General features: G+C 39.7%; 1 protein-coding gene across 3 annotated transcripts in view; it reads right to left on the bottom strand.

The window, feature by feature from the left end:
* LOC114049743 (methionine synthase) overlaps nt 1-25,581 on the bottom strand; it is a 134,202-nt gene that overhangs the window by 13,018 nt on the left and 95,603 nt on the right. For all 3 annotated transcript variants that reach the window (XM_027871134.1, XM_027871133.1, XM_027871135.1), the window contains 6 exons: nt 24,411-24,478; nt 23,713-23,833; nt 16,133-16,214; nt 8,057-8,155; nt 4,855-4,930; nt 1,786-1,941 (listed from right to left, as the gene is read on the bottom strand). In XM_027871134.1, coding sequence (XP_027726935.1) covers nt 1,786-1,941; nt 4,855-4,930; nt 8,057-8,155; nt 16,133-16,214; nt 23,713-23,833; nt 24,411-24,478 — 602 coding nt within the window. The remainder of the gene's footprint in view (nt 1-1,785; nt 1,942-4,854; nt 4,931-8,056; nt 8,156-16,132; nt 16,215-23,712; nt 23,834-24,410; nt 24,479-25,581) is intronic.

Raw genomic sequence — 25,581 nt, 5'->3', positions numbered from 1 at the left:
TAACCTCTGCCTCAGTGTCCTCAACTGTGAAATGGGGATATTTAACAGCAGCTACCTCCCAGTGTTGTTGTGAATTGTCCTTTAATCAAATGATTCTTTCAAAAACCATACACTAGGCCCAGCTCTTTGAAGAACAGTAAGCAGTAACCAGTCACTGCTGCCATCTCTACGTGTTAAGTATATGCTGACACTGTTTACAACAAAGACACTCATTTCCGACTGTTGCACATGAAGATGGGTTTGTTTCCTGACAGACTGAAGTAGACTTGCCACCTTCCCACTCAATATAACTCGAGGTACCCCCTATTGCCTCCAGGATCAAATACAAAATCCTCTGTTTGGTATTCAAAGCCCTTCATAACCTAACCCCCTCCTACTTTTACAATATTATCTATTTATCTGTTCATTTATTTATGTGGGGGCAATCCAGGTTAAGTGACTTGCCCAGGGTCACACAGCTAATAAGTATGTGAGGCCGGATTTGAACTCAGGTCCTTCTGACTCCAGGGCCAGTGCTCTATCCACTGAGCCACTTAGCTGACCCCCTTTACGGTCTTCTTACACCTTACTCCCAATATGTACTGTTCAACCCAGTGATGTTGGCTTCCTGGCTGTTCCTGACATTCTCTCTTTCCACTCCAGGCATTTTCTCGGGCTATCTCTCAAAGCTGGAATGCTTTCCTTTCTCAACTCCACCTGCTGGCTTCTCTAGCTTCATTTAAGTTTCAACTAAAAATCTCATCTTCTACAGGAAGCCTTTCTTAACCCCTCTTAATTCTAGGGCTTCTCTCTCTTAATTATCTCCTATTTATTCTACATATAGTTTGTAAGTACTTATTTGCTAGTTGTCTCCTGTGGGAGATTTTAAGCTCCTTGAGAGTAGGGACTGTCTTTTGTCTCTTTGTATCCCCAGGGCTTAGCACAGCTCCAGGTACATAGTGGGTACTTAATGAACGTTTCTTGACTGACTGATTGGTTAGCTAGCTTACCTCTCCTAGTTCTGCCTGGCCCCCTCATTCCTTATCTTTTCCTCCCCCTCTAGCCTCTTACCAGGATCCTTGGCTAGTTACAGCTATCACCTAACTCCTAGTAACTTATGATATCATCACCCCCAATCTCAGGGTATTTGCAGTGAAAAGAGATGCTGAGTGAGACCAAAACAAAAGAAAAACTTTTAAGTCACAAACACTGATTCCTTATGATGGCATTTCAGATACTTTAAAAGGCAATGGGAAAAGATATCCTCTAGAAGAGAAAGTCGACCTCATATTCTTTATAACATAATCAATCAATAATTATGACCTATCCCTATGAAATCCCAGTACTCTTACGGTCATCCACAAAGTCCCCCATTTGGTCTTAACTGTGATTTAGGTGACTGGTCATTTATCTATGTTGAACCAAGGTTGAACAGTTTGTGAAAGGCTTTTTAAAAAATCCACTACCCTTCTCCCATTATCACCCCACACTTTCCCCCCCAAAACACCAATTCTCCTAAGTCAGAGCAGACCAGATAAGCTCCATCTTCAACCCCAAGTGGCAGTAACCTACTCCAAATCCACTTCTCAGTTCTTCTCCTTTCTACTCTGAATTCAGCTCCCTGCCGACCAGTAAGGACTGTTTCATCTCTGCCTTTGTATCGGCCAGCTCACCCAACACTAGGCACAGAGGAGGCAACTTAATACGGTACTGAGATCAAAATGTCACCCAGCACACTACTATTCAAATATCCTTTTCTATTGAAAAGAGAGGAAAGTATGGCAAGGAAGGAACAACTGAACTGACCCACTGTCTTGTCATTAAAGATCTTGGGAAAACCTCTATTGGGGTATTTGCCTCTGAGTTGCCAGACATCGAAGAAAGGTTTCCAGTCAATGTAGTCCACCAGCCTCTGCAGGTCATAGTCTTCAAAAACTTGAGTCCCAATAAATTTGGGTTTCACTAGAGAAACAAAAAGTACAGGTTACTATTAGGAATATTCAAGGCTTGGAGTTTTAAACATCTTTCACATACAGTGAATGCATAGCCTCCCAAGGCCTCTGGTTTCTTAGTCTGAAGTTGCTCAGGAGACTCCCACACACTGTCTTATTCCTGTCACCCGTAGGAGTTGTATTGGGTTTTTTTGGGGGGAGGGGAGAAGGGGGAGCTGCTTTAGATTGCCTTGGAGAAAAGAGTAATTTTGTCTTGCATCTTAAATAAATTACTTTCTTTATGCCTCTTGGTATATGGTCCTTGGGGGCAACTTCTCCCCCCCAAAATAAAAAGAGGCTAGCCTTCACTTGTGCAATTTAAAATTCATTTAAGGGGGTGGAAGAGCTGTCAGAGAAAAAGTGTTGTTATGCTATTTCCTCTGGCCTGGGGTAACAGAAATACTGCCAGTGTGCTGAACAAGCTATCGGCAGGAGTTAGAGCAAGAGTCAGAAGACTGGAGGTTTTACAGCTGGTTCTGCATCTGGTTAAGCCAAAATGCTTAAACTCTGTTTCTCAGTTTCCTTATGAGGCGAGACTCATGATACCTTCCTATATGTACTTCTTAAGGGTATTTATGAATAGTATATATAAATAATATACATATAAAGCAGAGTGGAAGTCTTCAAACAGAAAGAACATGGTGGCATGGGGGGGAGTGGGAATAAAAAGTGGGCATGAGAAGGGTTTGAACAGCTAGCTTATTTTTTTTTTTTTTGCCTGATATATAACTACTACACCCTCTCCCCACCCGCTACCTGTCAACCTTATTCTCACATCTGACTACAAAATAAAGCCTTCATTTGCTCTTCCAGCTGCCGGTGGGCTATAGGGCCAGTTTTCACAGTTCTTTACCTTCTGTCCTATATATCAAAACACTATACTCTCCAACCCCCTTCGGACAGCAGGACATAAAGGGCTTAATTTCAGCTCAAAAGAGTTGAATTAAACAGAAGGAAGAACATCCTGGCACCAAGAATTGTGAAACATTAGAACAGATAAATCAAAAAGTCTGAGAAATCTCATCCCTCGGTATTTGTACAGGGACTTTTGGCTATCGACGTTTGAAAAGAACACACATATGTAAAATGGTTATAATATAATATACTTAATTATATAATATGATATACTTCATCGTATAAAGATAGAGAATTGGCCTGGAAACCAGGAAGATCTGGGTCCGAGTCCCTACATCTGACACACTAGCTGTGCAGACCCAGGCCACACGGTGTTCTAGGCAACTCTTCAGGCCTGTAAGTTACCGAGAAGATTGTAACCTGCATTCATAGAAGGAGTTTCCTTGTCTAGAAGTTCCACATACCAGTAAAATCACAGGTCCACTCCCTATTCCTACTCTATGTATATTAATGTATCCTTTTTTGGAGAGGAGTGAGAATTAATGAAAAATCCATGGAATCTCCATCATTCAAAAAGAGTGTCAACATCTCTGTCTAAGATGATTCAGGAACAGTCTTACTTCCCTGTGCTCAGGGATAGACTTTAAAAGACTTCTAGGTTTTGTCTAACCCTGTCATGTGATGGAACTCTCATTATCAAATGGAATTATCAGGCCAAACTGGCAGTTGTATACTCGAGGTAAGTTTATCCTTCCAACTTATCATGTGTTTGAAGCTCTGCTACTTGGGGCCTTTGAAGAAAAGCCCCTGATTCTCCCTCCAACTCCTTGTCCTCAACCCCCTCCCCCTGCCAAAATAAACCCCTAAACCCCACTAAGTGGCGTAGCCAAATCTTCCTCAAAAAACACTTCAGAGTTCTGAATTAGAGACTTCAATCGGCCCTCTAAGCAGTATACCCACTAGCGGGCTTTCAAGGGGCTGTCAAACATGGGAGATTAAAGGACCCTCCCAGAACAGAAGCTGGGCACTTGCTGCTTTCCTTGATATGCAGTAAGTCAAGGCAGCTACACAAACAGCATCCGAGAAGCAGCATGACTATGTTTAGTCTCCAGAATTTTCTGTTTATGTACAAAATGAAAAGAGTAAAAGAAAACTGCTGTTTGACATGGCTGATGGGGTAGAACACACTGAGTCTGGTGGATAAGCTCTTCACAAACCACCAAAAAACTCATTTTATGAACCTCGCCAGAAGTGGGAGACGAGCTCCCCACCCCCAAACACAGAATGAAACTACCTAGGCTAATCTTTGAACAGGGCTGCTTGCATCTGAATCATTCCCAGTGAAGGACAGAAGAACAGAAATGAAAACTGTCCTAACACTGGCAGGTGTCTCATCTGTCATTTACATGGGTGGCTCCCCACTGAGTGAATGAACTGTATTTTTTTAACATCTCACTGGACAGGAACCAACTTCTTCTTGTACTATTACATTGACTTGAAGCAACAGTGCCAGGAGACTCATGATTGCAAAGAGATTTGGCTTTTTCAAAGACCTCTGTAAATAGCTTGTCTATGATGTCAAAGGGGTAAAAGTGACCATTCCCATTTCACAGCTGAGCAAACAGAAACAGTAAGGCTAAATGGCTGATAAGGCAACCCAGATAGTTAAAGGCAGAACTAGGACTTCAGAACCAAGGCTGCCTGACTCCCAGTCCTGGGCTCTTCAAAGGACAATAACTATGAATTTGCCAAAAGTCACATGTCAAACAAGACACCAAGTGGGATTAGAACTCAGTGATCTTTTAGGCAGCAAGGGATGACTCCACCAGGACAGGAGCTCACACTGACATGGAATTAATAACACAAAGCACTTTAAGTAGGGCATTCCCTCATCTGAGCCCCAAAGAAGGAAGGAATGGAACATGCTCTGGCTCTGGGATAATAGTAGATGCATTTCTAAAGTGCATACAATTTTCTACCATTACTGCTTCTATCCCTTTCCCCTGCACTCAAGCAGTCCCAAACAGACCTGGGGGTGGTTCTGAGAGCCAGTCTATATGGAAGCCTTTTCTCCTGGCTTGATCTAAGGTTAAATATCTTCTTTCCTGCCAAAAAAAAAAAAAAAAAAAGTCTCAGTCAAGGCCTCCTGAATTTTTTCAAAGACTACACTGTAAACATGTTCATGTTAGACAGCTTTTTCAACCAGAGGGATGTCTTAAATAACAAAAATCTTTAGGTTCAGATCTTGTTCGGAAATGTTTTTTTTTTTCTTTTCTTTATCCTAAATGGATTCGTTTCAGCACCTGGCATATAACCATGCAATTAGTAAATACCTGCAGGCTTGAATTACTTGGACATATAGATACAGGTAGGGACACCCTGAACCACTACAAATCAGCACTGAGAATATGTTGCACGCTACATACACCCATCATCCATATCCTCACTGATCCTTCTTCAGTCACCTTACGTTTTCATTCTTCTGATATTATGGAGTTTGGTGACCTATAACCATCAATGGTAGAATACTGGTGTTAAAAGATGGGTCTTTGTGGCAGAAAGCAATTTGGGAATCACTGAAACTCAAATAAGATGCAGCCCATTCTTTTTCCAGTTCAAAGCCTGAGCCCACTTTATTGCATTGCCTGTCCAAAATCTGTATGCTGATAGACTAGCTCAATGGACTAATTAAAGAAATTAAGTATTATAATCTGAGAAATAAGGCCTTCGTCCACTTGTTTTTTGTTTTCCTTTCGGTCTATCACCTCTATGCAGATGACTCCAGGTCCAGATATCCAGCTCGTCTCTCTTTTTTGCTTTAGCCCCATATCACCAAATGCTTATTGGACATTTCAAATTGCATGTCAAAGGGTCATTTCAAACTCAATGGTCCAAAAAGAGGCTCATTAAATTTTCTCCCAAACCCTCCTCTTCCAAACTTCTATTTTTCTTTTGAAGTCACTACCTTCCTTTCAGGGTCTCAGGTTCATAATCTTGGCATTATTCTGGACTCCCCCTCACTATCCTACGTATCCAACCAGCTGCCTTGTCTTGCAGTTTTCACCTCCCCTTAACCCCTTCACTCTACTCACATGGCCACCATCTTATTTTAGGTCCTCATCACACTGCAGTGGCCTCCTAGTTGGTCTCCTTCCCTTAAGTCTCTCTCACCTCCAGTCTATCTTTCATCCTATTGCCAAAGTGATTTTCCTTAAGCATAGATCTAACCTTGTGACTACCCTACTCCATAAATCTCAGTGGTTCATTATTACCTCTAAGATAATATATAAACTCCTTTGTGTGGTTTGTAAAACCCATTACAATCTGGCCCCAACCTATTTTTTAGCCTTACTCCTCTACCCGGCAATTTGTGATCCAATCAAACCGGCTTTCTCTGTTTTTCATATGTGACATTTTATCTCCCATCTCCCTGTCTTTGGTACTAGCCATCCTTGATCTTTGGAATGTCTTCTCTTTCCACCTCTATCTCATACTCCCTCTCTTCCCGCAAGACAAGCTCTAGCACCATTTTTTGCATTAAGCCATTCCTGTTCCCCTCAAATACTGGTGCCCTACCTCCTAAACTACCCTGTATTTAACTACTTTTACATTTTCTTCATATTTATTCTGTATTTACTTATTTTCTTCCCCCTTAGAACGTAAGTTGCCAATCAGGATTGTTGAATTCTTTGTACCTGTATCCCCCACAACTACCACAGTACCTGGTACACAGTAAGAGCTCAAGACATATCTGTTGATTAATTGATTGGGTAGCTAAACTAATCTTTTTTGAGTGAATAAGGACCTCACAAAGGAGGCCCTGTATAATCTGGTGTTTGATACAATCAGTACAAATCACCCACAAAAATGAGCACTTACAGTGGGAAAAGCACAGGAGTTTGAATCTGAAGATCCAGGTTCAAATCTTGACTCTGCCACTCACTATTTGTATGATCTGTGTGGTTAAGTCATTTAATGTCACCAACTCTCAGTTACATTGTCTATAAAACGAAGGGGTCCAATTCAATGGCCTCTAACTTCTCTTCCAGTTCTAAATCCTCCTTTGGCCACTGTGCAGGACAGCCTCCATTCCATGGACATCCTTGGCTGTATGTGCCTTCCTTCATTTTAGGCCTCATTTGATGTTAATACTCAAAGAACTGTTGGACAAAGTAATCTGTGTGACTGCATCTATCAGGAGCTATGCATTATCTTACCAAAAGCAAAAAAGACATTGTGCTTGAGGAGAGCCCCTAAGGCTATGCTTGCTTCAGTGAGTAAAATATTTTTTGTAATCAACACACAAACACAGCAGGATTCTACAGTTTTCAGTCAAACGTGTGTCTGTGAAGATGCAGCCTGATGAAAATTGTCTTCAAGATTGCCTGTTTTCATTTCATACTTTTAGCTCAATAAGCAAGCAGAGACAGTTTATTTAAATGAGAAAATAGGCAGGTGAGTCAATCGTTAGTGATTCTTTTCTTCTTCTGAAATCTTCTTTTTGGATCATCTTGAAAATCAATCCTTGAGTGCCTTCAAAACCATCTTCTGAAGAATTACTTTCTTCTGCATTTACATATGCTTCCCAACTCATCTTAAGTGACATTTCTAATTCCTCCTTTGACATAGTGGGTGCCGAAGCTATAGGACCCAATTATGGTGTCCGAAAGACAATTCACAATTACCGAAGACGAGAAATGATCATAATAGATACTGGCACAAGATCTGTTCCAATTCACAGATCTTTGTTCTCCTCTTCTCAGTTTAATCAATAAATGTTCTTGGAGATTTTCTTGCTTAGTTGGATTTCATGTCAAGCTTTCTGCTTATTTCCCTTTCCACTGATTTTTGTTGATTTTTACAAAAAGCAGTAAATTAGAATTAGTGAGCAGAACTGAGAATCTAACCTCAGAGAAAATCTTAGGCAAGATGTTAACTGGATGACCCAAACATGTCATAAAGTACAAGAAGTGAAATTAGCCATTATGAAGCACAATCCAGTCGTTTGATCCATTTATTGCAATATATTATCTCATTTTGTACCTGACTCTCAGTAGTAAGTGAAAGCATAGGATACCTCTTCCCACATTAGGCAAAGGGACAAATAATAGGCCAAAATGGCACGCTGACTTTTGAAAACAGCTCTGCATATTCAGTCTGGGCATGTAGCAGGAGCACAGCAAACAAAGGGGTTATTTTATTGTAAAAACTAGTTGTTTTTTTTTATTTACCTTGAGTGACTCATAATGGTCCTGTCTGATGTCTTCATACTCTTCAATGATTTCCTCAAAGAAGTCGTCCTTCAGGTTTTCATCCAATAGCTGAGAGCACTAAGAAAAGAAGTTAAGGTTAATTAATAGCCATCCAGGGACAACATGGGAGACCAAAAAAGACACAGCTCACAACCTGAACTTCAAACCAGGTTTGCTCTAAAGTTGCCCCAAAATATTGAAATGGTTTCTTCCCCTTAGCCAGCATCAGGAGGCTAGGGGTAGGGTACTGGGAGAGGATAGAGAAAACTTGGGTACTAACCCAGAGACTAAAGACCACTCAAATGATAAGCTCATTAAAACTGTCGCCAGAAAAAAAATAATTTGTGGCTGTTGTTATCAGGGTGGCAGAGTTAAAAAAAAAATCACAGAACCAAATCTGAAATGGAAAAAATGTGGCTAGTCATATATTGGCAGTCTCCAAATGGGATCTCAAATAAGCAAATGAAAGGTTCCCAGTTTCCTCATCTGTAAAATGAGAATGAGTGACATCAGGGGCTCTTCGATCTTTCGTGTGTCGTGGACCCCCATGGCACCCTGGCAAAACCTACGGACCCCTTCTCAGAATAATGTTTTTAAGTGCATAAAATAAAATATATAGCAATTACAAAGGAAACCAATTATGTTGAAAGTTATTTAAAAAATAAAATAAATCAAGTTCAAGGATCTCAGATTAAGAATGTCTGGATTAGATGATTTCTAAGTTCCCTTCTAACACTAATATTTTGATTCCATGAAAAGGAAATATTTTTCTGAATCTTTCTTGCAACAACCCAACCGACTTTGTTAACAAAAAGTTCTCATTGCTAAGAGGTATTATCAGAAAGGAAGATCATAAGTCACCTCAAATCAGACCACTGTCTCCCTAACCTCATTTAAAGTCAACTCAAAACCTTCCTTCACAAAACCTGGGAACACGATGAAGACATTCACCACCAAATTTCCTACATTTACTTAGAAAAGGTATTTTAAAATCATCGCCACAAAGACACATCACTGACTTGCCTATACTTACTTATAAAAGATATTTTAAAACCATTTCCACATTACAGCAGATTATAAATTTTGAGATACCAGGGTTGGATTTCCTAGATATTCATTGTAGACCCTACAGCATTGTGAATACTCAGTATTTAAAGACACTCAAGTCATTTAGTTTTTGCTTAAATCCCCCGAGTTCATCCATATCCTATTATTATTTAGACAGGTAGATGAAACAGAAACAACTGTCTTGGTTTCACAGAGCTAATGTTCATTTCTACTTCACCAATTTAAACGAGTAAATTGTCTCTGGAATGTCATATTCCCAGAATGTGTCATCAGTCCAAAGGATCCACTATATGACTTCTATTTGAGTTGCTTTAAAAAGGGGGGGGGGGGGAACTTATACCACAAGATGGCATGGTGGGTGTAAGCCCATCTCTTACATATACTAGCTGTATGACCTTGGATAATTCACTTATATTTTCTAACTTCCCAGGTAACTCTTTAAGTCTAAAGTTGCTTAAAAGTGGCCCATCTGCATTGGTTCAGATGATTTCCCTCCCAAAAAAAATTTTTTTAAAAGCTCAACTTTTTAAGTATGCAATTAACTAGCCACTACTCACAACTCACCCTAAGCCATAATGGCTACCTAAATGGCCTAGACCCTTGGAATGGAAGGACCTCTATAAGAACTAAAATATGTTGACTTTCACCTCCTCAAATCAGTTTAGCAAGCACTTATCAAGGCACTGTGCTAGGTACTGGGGATAAGGATAACCACTCATATTCCTAAAGGAAGTCACAACACTGTGATGACTGGGCTAACTACAGATCTGTGTAACTAATTCTCAATTGCGATCTCACTAATTCATGCATGACATACTGGACAGGATGCTGGACTCAGTGTCAGGAAGAACTAAGCTTGAATTTTGCCTCAGATACTTACTAGTTGTATGACCCTGAGCAAATCACTTAATCTCTCCTTGCTTCAGTTGCTGCAGCAGTAAAATGGGGATGACAAAAGCACCTAACTCATAGGGTTGTTGTGAGAATCAAATGAGATAGTATTGTAATTGATTGTCTCTTTTTCCCCTACCCCTCAGCAGTTGATCCAGAACTTCCCTTCTCTCAAGCAGCCCCCTCCCCTTCATATGTTCTTGCCTCCTACTGTACTGAGAAAATAGAAGCCATTGACACTCACCATCTGGTCCCTTGTTTCTTCCTCCACCCCCTATCTCAGACTCCTTCCACATCTTCGACCAGACTCTCCTACCTTAGTCGTATCCCTTGCCAGAGCCAACTTTACCTGGACTCTTAATTCTATCCACTCTTTCCTTCTCCAGAAACTTTCAACATCAATCACCATCATCTTCATTCTCTCTGTCTCCAGTCTCTTTTCCCTATTGCCCAGAACATTCCTTTAAAAAAAAAAAATCCTTCACTTGACCCTGCCATCCCCTCAAGCTATTAACCTGCCTCTTTCCTTCCTTTCACTGCCAAACTGCTGGCAAGAATTATCTACATTTACTGCCTCCACTTCTCAACCACCCACTTACTTCTCAACCTGGCTTCCTGCCCTAAAACACAACTGAAACTATACTCACTAGGTTTATGTTCCTGTAAATCCACTGGGCCTTTCTCAGTCCGTATCCTCTGCAGCCTCTGCAGCTTTTACTACTGGTGACCATTCTTTCATCTTAGACACTCTCTCTTCTTTTATCTTCTTTGACCCTGTTCAATCTGATTGCTCTGTCTCAATATGCTTTGCTTTATTATGACCCATCTCTTCTATCACTCTTAACTGGAGTGTTTCCCAAAGCTCTGTCCTGGCCCCTCCTCTGTTCTCTCTATGCCCCATCTCTCTTGGTGGTTTCATCAGTACAATATTTACACATATATATAACTCCAATATCTCCCAAATCTATATAAACAGCTTTCACCTCTCTCACCTCCAATCACATATCAGCAATTGCCTATTGGATGTTTCCTCCGGGATGCACCTCAAACTTAGTGTACCCAAACAGAATGCATTCTCTTTTTTTCCTAAATGGCACGATCTACTTTCACACTTGCCTATTTCTACTGAGGGTATCACTAGTCTATTCTCCCCATCACTGAAATCCCTAACATCAGAGTCATTATCCTTTATTCTGGCCTCTCCCTAATCCCCCATATCTGAACAACTGTGAAGTCTTACTGATACTACCTACACACGCACGCACACACACACACACACTCCAAAAGTCACATTTAAGTGGCCAAAGGATAGGAATAGTTTTCAAAATAAGTACTTGACACTCCTTCACCTCAATACTCCATTTCCCACATCACTGCATTTGTGTAAGTCTTTTATCACGCCAAGGTACACTCCCTCCTCATCTCCTCTTATAATATTCATCATTTTGGAGAGCAATCTGGAATTATGCCCAAAGAGTCATTAAACTGCCTATACCCTTTGACCCAGTGATACTTCTACTAGGTCTATTTCCAAAGATTATTAGGGAAAAAGGAAAAGAATCTACATGTTTTAAAATGTTTATAGCAGCTCTCTTTGTGGTAGCAAAGAACTGAAAATTGTAGGAATGCCCATCAATCAGAGAATGGCTGAACAAGTTATGGTGTATGATTGTGATGGAATACTACTGTGCTGTAAGAAATGATGAGTTCAATGATCTTAGAAAAACATGGAAAGACCTACATGAAATAATGAAGAAGGAAATGAGCAGAACAAGAGAACAGTGTATACAATAAGAGCGATAATGTTTTAAGAATAACTTTGAGCAAATAAGTCATTTTGTCTATTATTAAATACTCAAATTAACTATAAAGGACATATGAAGAAAGACACTATCTGCATCCAGAGAAAAAACTGATAAACAGACGTATAGAATAATTTTACATATACATATCTATACCTATTTGTGTCTAATGGTAGCCATGGGGGGGAAGGGGGGAGGGGAGGAAAGAGGAAACAAAAAAAGGAATTTACATGATAGATTTACTATATATTTAAAAGGAAAAGCAAGTTGTACATAACAGACTTGCAGTTTTATGTGCAATCATCTTTTTTATTATACCATGTTATGGAAATGATTGACTTGTCTTCCTTTAAGTCTTAACCTATTTGTATCCTTCCCTTTTCCTATCAGTTGTCGTGGCTCCTCAATTTTCCATGTACTATAATTATGTGTATACTTATACATATTATGTATATAATTATGTATATACTGTATAATTATGTGTATACTCACTGTATTGCACCAGTAAAATAGAAGTTCTTCAAGGGCAGAGACTGTTCTGTTTTTGTCTTTGTATCTCCAGTGCCTAGCACATGGACCGAGTAAGCTCTTAATCAACATTTGCTGAATATGTTTGTTGAATTATTACAAGACACAACATGGCAAGTGACTGGGTCTAAGGAGCGAGGTAGAGCGAAGGGTTAAGAATGACTCCAAGGTTGCAAACAGGAGGGTCCAGAAGGATGGTGGTGCCCTCAACAAAAAGAGATAAATTATGAAAACAGGTGGGTATAGGAGTAAAAACAGTAAGTTATATTTTGTATATGTTGAGTCTGAGATGCACAGTTCTGGAGCACAGGTGAGGGGTGAGGGCTGGATATATAGATCTGGGCACAATCTGACAGAAATGAAAGTTGAAACAATGAGAGATGAGGTCACGAAGAAGAATCTAGAGAGAGCACAGGGTCCAGACTAGATCCCTGGGTATGCCCATGCATAGGGAGAACAGGAATGATGATCCAGCAAAAGAAAGTGAGTAAGAAGAAGTTGTCAAAAGGTAGGATTATCAGGAGACAGCAGTGTCATGAAAACTCAGTGAGAAGAAAGCTTATCCAGAAAGAATGCATGGTCAACAGTGTCAAATGTTGTAGAGGTCAAGATTACATGAGGAATGAGAAAAGGCTATTAGATTTAGCAACTGAGAGATCACTGGTAAACTTTAGAGAAAAGTTTCAATCAAGTGGTATAATCAGAAGCCAGATGGCAAGGGATTGAGAAGGGAGATGAGGGAGTGGAGGCAAATATAAATGGCTTTCTCTGGGAGTGTGGTTGTGAAAAGGAGAGATTACAGAATACTAGCTTGAGCACATAACAAGGTCAAGTGAAGATTTTTTAAGATGAGGAAAAACTTGGCATGTTTGTAGACAGCAGGAAAGGAGCCACTGGATAAAAAGATTAAAGACAAGAGAGGGAAAATGATGAAAAAAGTTTTCATTAGCCTCCACTGACTGGTTCCTACTAGGTACTGGACATTCCACCTCAACTGAATGATGGGCTCCCTCTGAACCCCACCCCCCTCAGAAGTAACCCAGTAGCCTCCTTCACTCATACCCTTAGGACCACTAGATCCTTCCCAACAGTCTTTGCTTAGGAACATGGCTACTCACACTGCTTATATGAGCCACAGTCACCAACGACAATCTTCAACTAAGATGGTGGATCACTGGGCCCACCACTCCACCTCTGGCTCTTCATCCCCCAGGCACTGTCATCTGACTTGCCATTGCACCCTAATGTCTCTCAGGCTTTATCATCTGACTTGCAGGTAAAACTTGCTATATGTGAGGGCTCCTCCTATTACAAACTGAGCTCCTTGAGAGCAGGGACTAGCTTTCTTTTCTGTTTGTATGTCTGGCATTTAGCAAAGTGCTTGGTACAAATTTAGTGCAGACTAAATGTCTTTCTATTCCACTGTGTGAGGGAAGAGGGAGAGGAGGTAGTGAGTAGTGACAGTGATGGAGTAATGAGATTATCAATGAAATATTTAAAAAAACACATGGAAGAGAGAAGGGAGTTCAGAAGTGGACACAGATAAATAGGAAAGAGGATTATCATTTTTTAAAAAACTAAAAGAAATCTTTTAGTTTCACATACAATTCTCTTTTCTGGGCATTGAAACGTCCAAGTCAGTTAAATTCATAATTAAAAAAAATTAAAATAGCTTATCAGGAATTTAAATAATAAATTATTTGTGCCTGTACTAAGTACACAATCTACAAAACAAAGAAACCCATTAGCATGATACTTGGTACATCTTTGGTGCTTAGATGTGGCATCTCCCTCCACCAATGCAAACTGACAACTGATCAATGTTATTACCTACAATCTTAAAAGAGTTTGCTGGGGCACTGAGATGTTAAGTGACTTACAGAGCTAGTCTGCATCCAGAGGCCTTCCTGACTGCAAGACTAGACGTCTAAGCCACTCCACAAGGTCAAGCCTCACCTTAAGTCTCACATAATAGGGGCTTAATAGTTGTTAAAATGAATGAATGAAAGGACTGTTTTAGAAGGTCCTCCCCCAAGGCATGCAAGCAGAGGAAGGAAGAGGGCAAGACTGGTTTCCACTTCTACTTACTCATCACAAATCAGAGCCCAGATTTGAAAGGCTTTCTAAATGCTTCTCTGTCTTGGTGAAGGATGTACCTGTCTCCAAGTGTGGCATTTCCTCCAAATTCTGATTCTGGCAGTTATGTCATATAAGTAAGGATTTTACATCTGTAGACAATTGAGAATATCTATGTGGATGCTGGTGTCACTGGCATCTTAAGGCAAAGAAGGTCCTCTCTACTTACTAAAAGCGTCTTGGCATAGAAGAAACAATGATGATCTGGGAGTCAAGCGCCCTGGGTTCCAAAATTCTCCCTGAGACACACCACTGTGTGACCAAGGATAAGTCATTTAACTTCTCAGAACCTCAGTTTCCAATTTACAAAATGGGGTTAATAAATATTGAACCATGGGGTTGTTCTGAGGAAATCACTTAGCAAACCTAAGTGCTCATTCTAGAAATGATTAATTTGTGACTTCAGTCCTCTAATACCTAATTCATCACATCTGACTACTTATATTTTAAAAGGAACAGATAACATAGATATGGCTCTTGGAAAACCTTAAAGTGCTACATAAACGCTAGTTATTATTATTGTTATTATTATTATGGTCCTTGGGTCACTGTAGGAATGCTAACAGTAGCTTCAGACTTCCACTCTATCTCCCATCTCTGGGCATTTCCAGAGGCTGTCTCCCATACTGACTTAGAACGATCTCCCTTTTCACCTCCACCTCCTGGCTTCTTCAAGTCCAAGATCTATCACCTTCTACAAGTTTTCCCTATCCCTCTTAATTCTAGTGCCTTCTCTCTGCTATTTCCAATTCAAACTATACATAGTTTAGTTGAAGGGCAGCTATGTGGGGCAGTAGATAGAGCGCCAGACCTGAAGTCAGAAGGATCTGAGTTCAAATTCAGCCTCAGACATGTACTAGCTGTGTGATCCTGGGCAAGCCACTTAAGCCTGCTTGTCTGGGGTTCTTCATCTGTAAAATGAGCTGGAGAAGGAAATAGCGAACCACTCTAGTATCTCTGCCAAGAAAACCCCAGATTGGATCATAAAGAGTCAGACATGACTAATCAACTAAACAATAACAATAGCTTGGTTGTACAATGATGTTTCCATGTTGTTTCCCCTATTAGATTTTGAACTCCTTGAGCGTAGGGACTATCTTTTGACTTTTCTGTATCATAGATACTCAGCACAGGGCCTGGCACATAGCAAGCACTTAATAAATGTTTACTGACTAACTAATATAGAGTAGGCTCTTATATTTAAAGAATAGGTAAATAAGATATGAGAATGTACCTTCTTCCTTTTTTTTGAAGACATGAAGACTATAGATGTGGAGCCCCAGATATATTATCAGACCTATTTGGTATGTTTTAGTCAGTTTTACTGAGCTAATTTTTTCTCTTTTCTTTTGTATCCTCTTCTATATAAGGGATGGCTCACTAGATGTGGAAAGGGTCAAGGAGTGAGCAGCAAAACTAAAAAACAAAAAAAAAAAGGATTCCAGAAAAAAAAAAACAACTTTAAATTGTCCCTGCAGGTGCAATAATTTTTTTAAAACTAAAAAAACAAGGAAAGGATTCCTGAAAGAAAAAAAACTATTTTTTTGTCTATCTATCTATGTATCTATCTAAAATTCAATTTCTTATGGTATATTTGAAATTTAAAAAAGTTTTTTAAATCCATACTTACCACCACCACGCTCTTAGATGCATCAAGGACATGTATTACAGGAGCACTATACCTTGGTGCTATTTTAACTGCTGTGTGGGTTCTGAAAAGAAGAAGAGGGAACCCACATTCATCAGAACTGACAGTTCGACATCATCACTCATATCCACAATTAAGGACAACAGGTTCTTTTATAGGGCTTTCTGGAGAAGACTTCCACCAGGCTTAGAAATGTTGAACTTCACACACAGCAAATTAAGAATGATTGCCCATTTTTCACAGATTGGTAAAATCAATTAATAATCAATCAATATCATACACTCAGCACCTATGAGGTTTATAAAGGTAGGAGGGCCTCATAGAGGGCGCTGGCAGTAAAAGTAAAGGGGGAAAAAATCACTTCTGCTGCCTTTCAAATTTGCAGAGAGGAATAAGGGAAAAGCTTTTGTGAAAAGAGAAATGTTTGGTCATGAAGGGAAAACTAGCTGCACAACTAGCATAGTAAATAAGTGTTGAAATTAGAGTCAGGAAGACCTGAATTTGAATCCTACCTCTGATACTCTGTAACCCTAGGCAAGTCATTTAACCTCTCCAAGCCTCAATTTCCTCATCTGTAAAATGGGAATCACAGCACCTGTACATTGCAGGATTGTTGTTAGGATCAAATCATAAAACTTAAAGTATGTACTTCATAAAATTTTTTTTTGGCTAGGCAATGGGGTTAAGTGACTTGCCCAGGGTCACACCGCTAGTAAGTGTCAAGTGTCTGATGCCAGATTTGAACTCAGATCCTCCTGACTCCAGGGCCGGTGCTCTATCAGCTTCACCACCTAGCTGCCCCTATGCTTCATAAACTTTAAAGCGCTATATAAACGCTAGCTAAATAAAATTCTCTTCCGCTAAATACTACAAATTAACCTTAGACAAATTGATATTTTCTTTAACAAATAAAATCTTTCGCAAAGGTCAGGGATTATGGAAGTGGAATATCACATACTATGTCAAATAAACCTGATGGATTGGCTGGTTTTACTAAATTGTTGTTTAAATTTTTTTCTTTTTCATTATTTACTTAAACATAAAAGAAATGAACATTTCAATATATGATGAAGAACAGAAAGAAAAATCAATTGTTTTCTTTTCTCTCTTTTTACATTCTTTGTTAAAAGGAATGGCTCCGCCCATGTTCTTGCTTAGACAGAGGCAGCACAGTGGACAGAGGGCCGGATTTGAAGTCAAGGAAGGCCTCAGTTCAAATCTAGCCTCAGACACTTCCCAGCTGTGTGACCCTGAGCAAGTCAGTCACTTACTACTGTCTGCCTCAGTATCTTCAACTATAAAATAGGGATAATAACATTCACCCAGGGCTGTTGTAAAGATCACGAGATACTATCTGTTAAGAGCTTAGCACAGTGCCTGGCACATAGTAGACACTACATAAATACTAGCTGGCTAGCTAGAAGAAATAGTCATAGTTGTATGCTACTCCATTCCTGACAGAGAGGTGAGGGACTCAGGGAGCAGACTGGGACATATAGTTTTTGAACACAGTCAGTGGAGGAATTTTTTTTTTTTTTTGCTTTATTGACTGTTTGTTACTAGGGTTTTATTTTTTGTTTAAGGAGCAACAGGGAGAGGGAGACAAAATGTATTTTTGCTTACTGAATAGATTTTTATTTTAAGTGTCTGTTTAAAGAATCCTATATGCATGAAAGTACTCAAGGAAATGTTACTATGATCCTATTGTGGTTTAAATTATCTGTGCCTCCAAGAGGCAGGAAAGTTTTAGTTCAGTTTAATACAATTAATAATTGTGGAGAGCCCAACAGGGTGCCAGTCAATATTAAGTGTCTTCACCCTGTCAAGCTCCACAACAAGGATATCAAGCTGGAAATGATGAATTCTATCACAAAGAAAAAGACAAGGCATTTTTTCCTCCCAAATTTTAAAATTAATGAAGGAAGGATTGTAAAACATACTTGTGATGCCCAAGTCATTGGTAATATAAGTTCTTTGAAGGTAGGAATTATTGTTCCTTTTGTCTTTGCATTCTCAGGTACAGTGCTTGGCCCACAAAGGGCACTTAATAAATGCTGACTGAACTCAACTGAATTTGGCATTTCCTCCTGGTTTCTCCAAAGAGTGAACTGATGCTGATGTCTGACTTTTTATCCAAACTTTCTTTTCCTTGGATCATTTAGTCTAGGAGAAGACCTCTCTCTCTGGAACTCAAAATAAAATAACAGCTACCCCTCCCCCCAAAAAAACAAAAACAAAACAAACAAAAAAAAAAACCCCACAAACAACCTGTAAGAGATTCTCCACTTCCCTTCACAGACACGAAGATGGCTAAGCATACTTCTTGGAAATCAGGAATGTTACTCAAACCCTGGTCCTACCTCTCACACACACTGTGAACTTGGCTTGCTAATTTTCTACATCTGCCAATTTGAGCTAATAGTATCAAGCTAATGACAGAGATATTCAATGATTTTTAAAGAACATTTTGAAAAATGTCAAGTACTCTAAGGATCATTCTGCCCATGTTCAATCCTAAATTTTTCAATTTCACCATGATCTATCCCACTGGATAGCCTCACATATTAAATGCCATCATAAGGGCCCCAATCCTTAATTCTATCATTTCTTTTTTCTACTTCTATTAATGAGATCTATCCAGAATCTACCGCAATGCAATAAGCTTGGTTACCCTGGCAACCCCACAGATGTCCTAATTTAGAACGTCTCATGGTTATAGTTCTCATTCAATTGTACTGCTTCAGGGCACTGGAAGTCTGTCTGTTAGGGCAGCTGGTTATTTTCTTCAGATGTATGCTTGCAGAGAAATCAAGATCTCCAGAGCCATTATCTGCTTAAACATACTTGATAAAAGCTAAGACCTGGGCCATGACCAAGGCCTTAAATAGTTTTGCAAGGAGCATAATGAGAGGTGTCAGGGGGCTATGTAAGGCATTTCATCCACTGAACACTTAAAAAGGAGGACTAATTCTCCCTTCAACCCCAAAAGGACTGATGTGTAATACAGAATCAGTTTCCAAAGACCAAAGACTACAGGCTAAGGCTTCATTTTCATTACCTCAGAATGGATCTAGAATTTAGGATTCGAAACTGATTGACAAAACATGGGTTATTATCTGTACTGTAAAAGCATTCAGGAACAAGCAATCCTCTCTCTTCGAAGGCTACTATACCATGGCTCCTTTGATGGGAGGTGGAGAAAGGGAGGGAGCAGTGAGGAGATCTGCTCTGGATGCACAGTAACTGTCTTTCATTCTCCTGACATTTTCAGGAAGGACAACAGGCACCGAGCAAAAGAGGATCAGCAAAGTCAGGGCTTACACACAATCAAAGAAGCAGGGTGTAAGAAGAAATGCTGAAAGGTCATGGAATCATTTCATCCCAGGGGCTTCAGAGAAGACCACATCCTAGAAAGAGACTCTGCAACTCTGGAGTTGCACCAACCATCAGTTGGTGGATGACTTATTCATGTGGTTAATATTTCCTTAACTTTCAATAGGTAAAAACTGTAAATAACCAATGTCACCTTAACCCTCATTACACCATAATATTTCTTCCCTGTTCAGAGGGCTTTAAAAAAAATTCATCTGCCGGAACTTGTTATTAAGAGTTGTTTTATTTGGTGCTGTTCTGAGAGGCATGAGTGGAGGCAATGATTTATTTCATGCTGTTTATATGACCTTGAGCTTTGAATTGTTTTCACCATATACTGCTGCATGTGATGTGGAACAGGGCTTACATTTAACACACCTTAAGACACATTCCATAATTTCTGTTTATTTAAATATTTATAGTTTTAATTTTACAATTGTTATTTAAAAGGAATGATTCCAGCTCTGATGGCAACTCAGGAACTCTCTAAAAAGCTAATCTTATGTTAAACCTTATTAAGCCAATAAAGACTCATGCTACAAAGCCAACTGTTCATTGTCTGGTTAAGTAAAATCTTCCCAGACCAAAGGATGGTCATATCCATGGAAAGTGACTCCACCACTCAACCTCAATCTCCACTATGGAGTCTTCTTGGAAAAAAAACAACCTAGCGTTATAATGAAATATAACATTTCAAAAATGTTGAATCATTCAAGCATGGCAGCCAATGAATCAATTGTTTAATGTAGTAAACCCCGATGCATTCCACTGATGTGCTGTTGATGGACCTGTGAACTGGAAAGTCATTCTGGAAAGAATGGGACTGCGTGCCCAAATTCAATAAGCTGTGCATATCGTTTAACCCAATGATACCATAATTAGGCCTATAACCCAACAAGATCAAAGAATGAGGAAAAGGACCAACATGAACAAAAAATCTTTATAACAACTCTTGTTACAGCAAAAAACTGGATGCTAAGGGGGTGCCAAATAACTGGAGTTGAGAATGGCTGTACATATCATGGCATTTAGAATGTTATGGAGTATTACTAAACTACAAGACTTAGAACTAAAAGGACAGTTTTAGAGAAATCCAGGAAAACTTATATGAACTCATGCAGTCAGTGAGCAGAAACAGAACAAACTATGAAGAAAAACAACTTTGAAACACTTAAGAACTCTATTTAATGCAATGACTAATCAGGACTTCAGAGGACAGAAGGTGAGGTACATTAACCTCGTATTAATAGACAGGTAGTGGACTCAAGATGGAGAATGAGGCATACTCTTGGGGTGGGGAGTGGGGGGTGCACCACTGGAGAAGACACTGGATCACCCTTTCTCATCCAGGATGGAAGTGCATGAGTCACTCATGGGCCAGATATTAATACTGATTGACACAGAAGCTTTAATCCACTGTTTTTCTGACCTGGGACAGATTGCTTTTCCTTAGGCAGCCTGGTAGCCCACCACTCCCAGAGTTCACCATACTGGCACTGAACTTAATGCAAACACTCAACTGGCTTTAGTCTTATTGGAGTTAAGAACTCTGCAACTCAAGCCCTCCACTAGCCTCAACCTCCCCAGGAACAGGAATTACAAGCATTCACCACCATGCCTATCAAGACATACATTTTTGAACCTGCCAAATGTGTAGATTTTTTTGCTTGACTATGCTTATTTGTTAGAAGGATTGTTTTTTTCTTTTTTTTTTCATTGGGGAGAGGAAGAATTTGGCAGTGAGCCAGGCATTTTCAATAATATTGCCCAAAAAGGAAGAAAAGAAAGACTAGACAGTCATTGAAACTTTTTTTTTAACGCCCAAAAGAAAAACAAAGGATATATAGATCAGCATCCTTGAAAAAAAAGCTGTGCATTAACAGAGATTCACATTTTTCCACATAATCCTCTTTTTGGGTATACTTTGTACATGAAAATGTTCATTTTCTTGGTGTTTTAAGTTCAGAATTTTTTAAAAAATTTTTAAGTAAAATAATATATTCAGGATATAGTGGTTTTAACATATCGTGACATTTGTAACAGAAAAAGTAGAAATCACTATGAAACAGGGGTCATATTATCTTTTTATGTATGAAACACTAAACAAGTGATGAGATGAAAAGGGATATATCACTCTAGCTCTGATTGCCTTGTTTGTTGTTACAAAGAACTGTGTGTACCACAAAAAAATAAAGAAAAAACCTACAGATAAATAGTTAGGCACCATTCACACGAAACCACCTCTACTGAATATCTTTATAATTCTAGGACTTACTGTGATCATGATTCATTGTTGACAACTCTTTCGTGCTACTCTCGCCTCTTTAGGCATCTGTGACACTATTCTCCTGGCTCTCCTACTACTTCTGTGAGCAATCTCATTTCCTAACCCTAGCTCATCTACTACTTTGTTTAATTCTCTATCTCCTACCACCTCCTCAGTGTGAGTATCCCTCCCGCCACCTCCCCAAGACAGTCCTCTTTTCTTCTGCCTTTATATACACTCTTGTGCTGGTGATGTCATCCACTCAACCAACACGTCTATGCAGACTGTTCCCATACCTGCGGCCCTGTCCTTTATCCTGAGTCCCATCCTGCTATTGCCAAATACCAGAGACAGAGCAGATCTACTTGGATGGTCCACTGGTAACTCAAACTGTGCAAAACTAAACCATCATCAACTTTCCTCATCCCTAATCTCATTCCTCCTTCTGACTTTCCTGTTTCTGTGAATGAGACCAGTACTGTCCCTTGTAGCCAATCTGCTGCCACCCCATCCATTCTTTCTCGAAACATTCTCCAGCATATGGCCTTTTGTTCCTGTCACAACAACCACAACCCTAGCTCAGGCTTCATAACCCACTACATGGAATGCTGCAATAGCCCTCTCGATGAATTACTCTGTCCGCAGCCTCTATCTGCCCTCTGCATTCCATCCTATGCACCACTGCCAGGCGAATCTTCCTCAAGCACAAGATCCAATCCAACTCCCACCCAAAATCCTTGAGCCACTTCCTAATGCTTACAGAACAGAATACGGATCACTTAGCACGTTATGCAAACTCCTAAGAGACGGGGTAGGCCCCATATTTCTAGCATTAGTTCCTACTCCTTCTTTATATGCCCACCATACCTTGCACTGACCCCATGAAGATAAACTGACCCACTCCGCATTCCTCAAACACACCTGCATTTTCCTTCCTTCATGCTTTTATCTATGCCATTGCCACTGCCTAGAATGCCTTTCTCCCCATCTCTGCTTATCAAAATCATACTAATTCTTCAAACCTCTACTCAAATGTGTTCTTTTCCTTAATCCTTTCAGTCAAAAATGATCTCTTTCTCTCTCCTCTCTCCCCACCTCTCTCTCTCTCTCTCCTGTATTCTTATACCATTCTATACTTTCCTAACATCCCTTACTACCTGCCTTCTTTCCACATCATTATAATTATTTTTGTATGAGCCATATCTTCCCTACTAGATTATAACCTCCAGGGAACATGTCCTATTCATCTCTATAAACATTCATACCACTTAGCGCATTATAGTCATGTGATATGGGAAATGAGAGCTGGACATGGAGTCACAAGACCTATATGCAAATCCTGGTTCTGCCACTTATTGCCTGTGTGACTGTGAGCAAGTCACCTAACTGCCCTGGGCAACAATTTCTTCATCTGTCAAACAAAGGGGTTAGAAAACAGCAAAGACTCTTAACCCAGGGTCCACAAACTTGGACAAGGGAAAAAAATACATCTTTGTTTTCACTAACCTGTAATTGAAATTTAGCATGTGACATAAGAAAGACTAAACCTCCCTGGACTAGCTGAACATAGAGGTTCCTTCCAGCTTTAAATCTAAGATTCTAGTTCGATGTGCAACAGACACTGAACTGAATTTTAATTTTAATAGAGTCAAGGACCCTAACACTCATCACAGAGACTTATTAAGAATAAGGAGTCCCAGGAAAACAGAAAAGGAGTTTTTCTCCAAGGACAGAGAAACAACACAATCCAAAAATTCACTAGAGTTCTCAGTATTCTAGTTTCAAAGCTGAGAAAGGGCAGTTCCTTATATATACAACAAACAAATCTATACACACTATAAGGAGACCAAGGTTTTTCCTTGTGTTTCAAAAAGACACTTAAGAACACTTTAATGAATATCATCCTTCCATTTATCTGACTTACTTGGAAGTGGTCGCTCCTCCGATCAACAAAGGAATCTTTATATCTAATCTCTCCATTTCCTTGGCAACAAAAATCATTTCATCCAAAGAGGGAGTGATGAGTCCCGACAGGCCAATTATATCTATTTTAAAAAGGGGAGGGAATAAAGGGTGAAATAGAAGGAATGGACCATCTTATAAACCATTTTCTAATAAAATCTACTAGACCCAACAAGAAATTCTTATAGTAGAAGAAAAGGCTGTCCTAGGAAGTGTTTCTAAAAGCCGAATTTTTACCACCTTTTGATCTTGGTTGCTAATGCAACCGGAGATTTGAAACTATTATAGTGTACATCATTTTGGGCAACCATCCAATTGCATTAGCCCTAGTTCATGATTATACAGATATGAAAGTACTTCATTAAAATCATATACAACTAAAGTATGCTATCACACACTTAATCTAGAAAGGTTTAGATCCTCCCAGGACCTTAGTTATAAACAGGTTCCACTGAATCTTAACCTGCTTTCCCAAACTCCACCTCCCAAATGCAATAGAACTCACTACCACCTGGAATAGTCCCACCAGATAATGAGTTTTTTAATTGTTTCACTTGTAAATCCCCCATGGATCACACATCTGGAGGCACATTATCACGCACTGACAAATGAACAGTCATTTAGTAAATAGGCCTGAAAGTACTGTCAGTTTTACCACACCTGCTTTGTTGTCGATAGCAGCTTTCAATATCTTATCGCAGGGAGTCATGACTCCTAAATCAATAACCCTATGGCAGAAAAAGAGAGATTTGAGAAAATTAATGAGAAAATGCTGGGGACAAAAGGGAAGCTAACATTTTTAACTGGACCCATGAAGCACTGCTGTATTATAAATAGGCATGCCTCTGGAAGATCCCCGGATGCAAGAGAGTTTGGGGGGGAGGGACGGGAGGCTCCATTCATAAGCTTTATAACTGAATAGCTTAAGGCCAAAAGATTCTCAATTCATGAAGCAATCATCATTTTGAGAAGCCCTTCCTGGAAGGAAGGAATAGGGAATCTCCGATTTGGCCTTATATTTGATTTACTACTGTTCTCTTTATTTCTAATCACAAATCTTGTGTCATTATTTTTGCAGCCTAATTTTATATGCTGCTGTTGAACAGATTTATAAAACCACAGCATACATTTTAAATTCTTTGGTAAAATGGTTTTTCATAATTTTAAAACTGAGGAAGATAACGTGATTTTTTCCCCCCGAAATACATTAAAAAATAAAATCTGGGATAATTTCAAAGTAATGATACTCCATTCAACCTCTTCAAGATCTATGGAACATTCAGATTCTAATAACCAAGTATGGGTGAGCACAAAAGCAGTGATTTGGCACTACATAAGCATTTTTGGTCCTATTAATGAAACTCTGGTTATCCAAATTCTTGGTTTAACAGCGAAGACTGCCACAGGAAGGTATATGACAGAAAACAGAAGAGAGGAGCAGAGAGGAGGTGCAGTGGATAGAGCACCAGCCCTGGAATCAGGAGGACCCAAGTTCAAATCCAGCCTCAAACACTTACTAGCTGTGACCCTGGGCAAGTTACTCAACTGCGACTGCCTCAAAAAAAAAAAAAAGGAAGAAAACAGAGGAGAGAAGAAGATGGAAGAGGGAAAAGAAGGAGTGGAGGAGATTAGGGGAGGACAGATGGACAAGGAGGGGAGAGAGAAGGTGGGGGCGAGGAAGAGAGTGGAAAGGAAGAGAGGAATGGGGAAAACAGAGAGGGAGGAGGGGGAAGGGAAGAAAGGAGGAGGGGGGAGAGAGGGAGAAATGAGGGGGGCTGGAGGGAGGGAGACATAAGGGAGAGGGGAAGGAGGGAGAGATTTTCTAGCTCCT

The sequence above is a fragment of the Vombatus ursinus genome, unplaced genomic scaffold (assembly GCF_900497805.2).
Source record: "Vombatus ursinus unplaced genomic scaffold, bare-nosed wombat genome assembly UNPS02014798.1, whole genome shotgun sequence".
Lineage (NCBI taxonomy): Eukaryota > Metazoa > Chordata > Mammalia > Diprotodontia > Vombatidae > Vombatus > Vombatus ursinus.
Note: the sequence above shows the minus strand (reverse complement) of the source record. Positions and strands in the feature narration are given on the sequence as shown.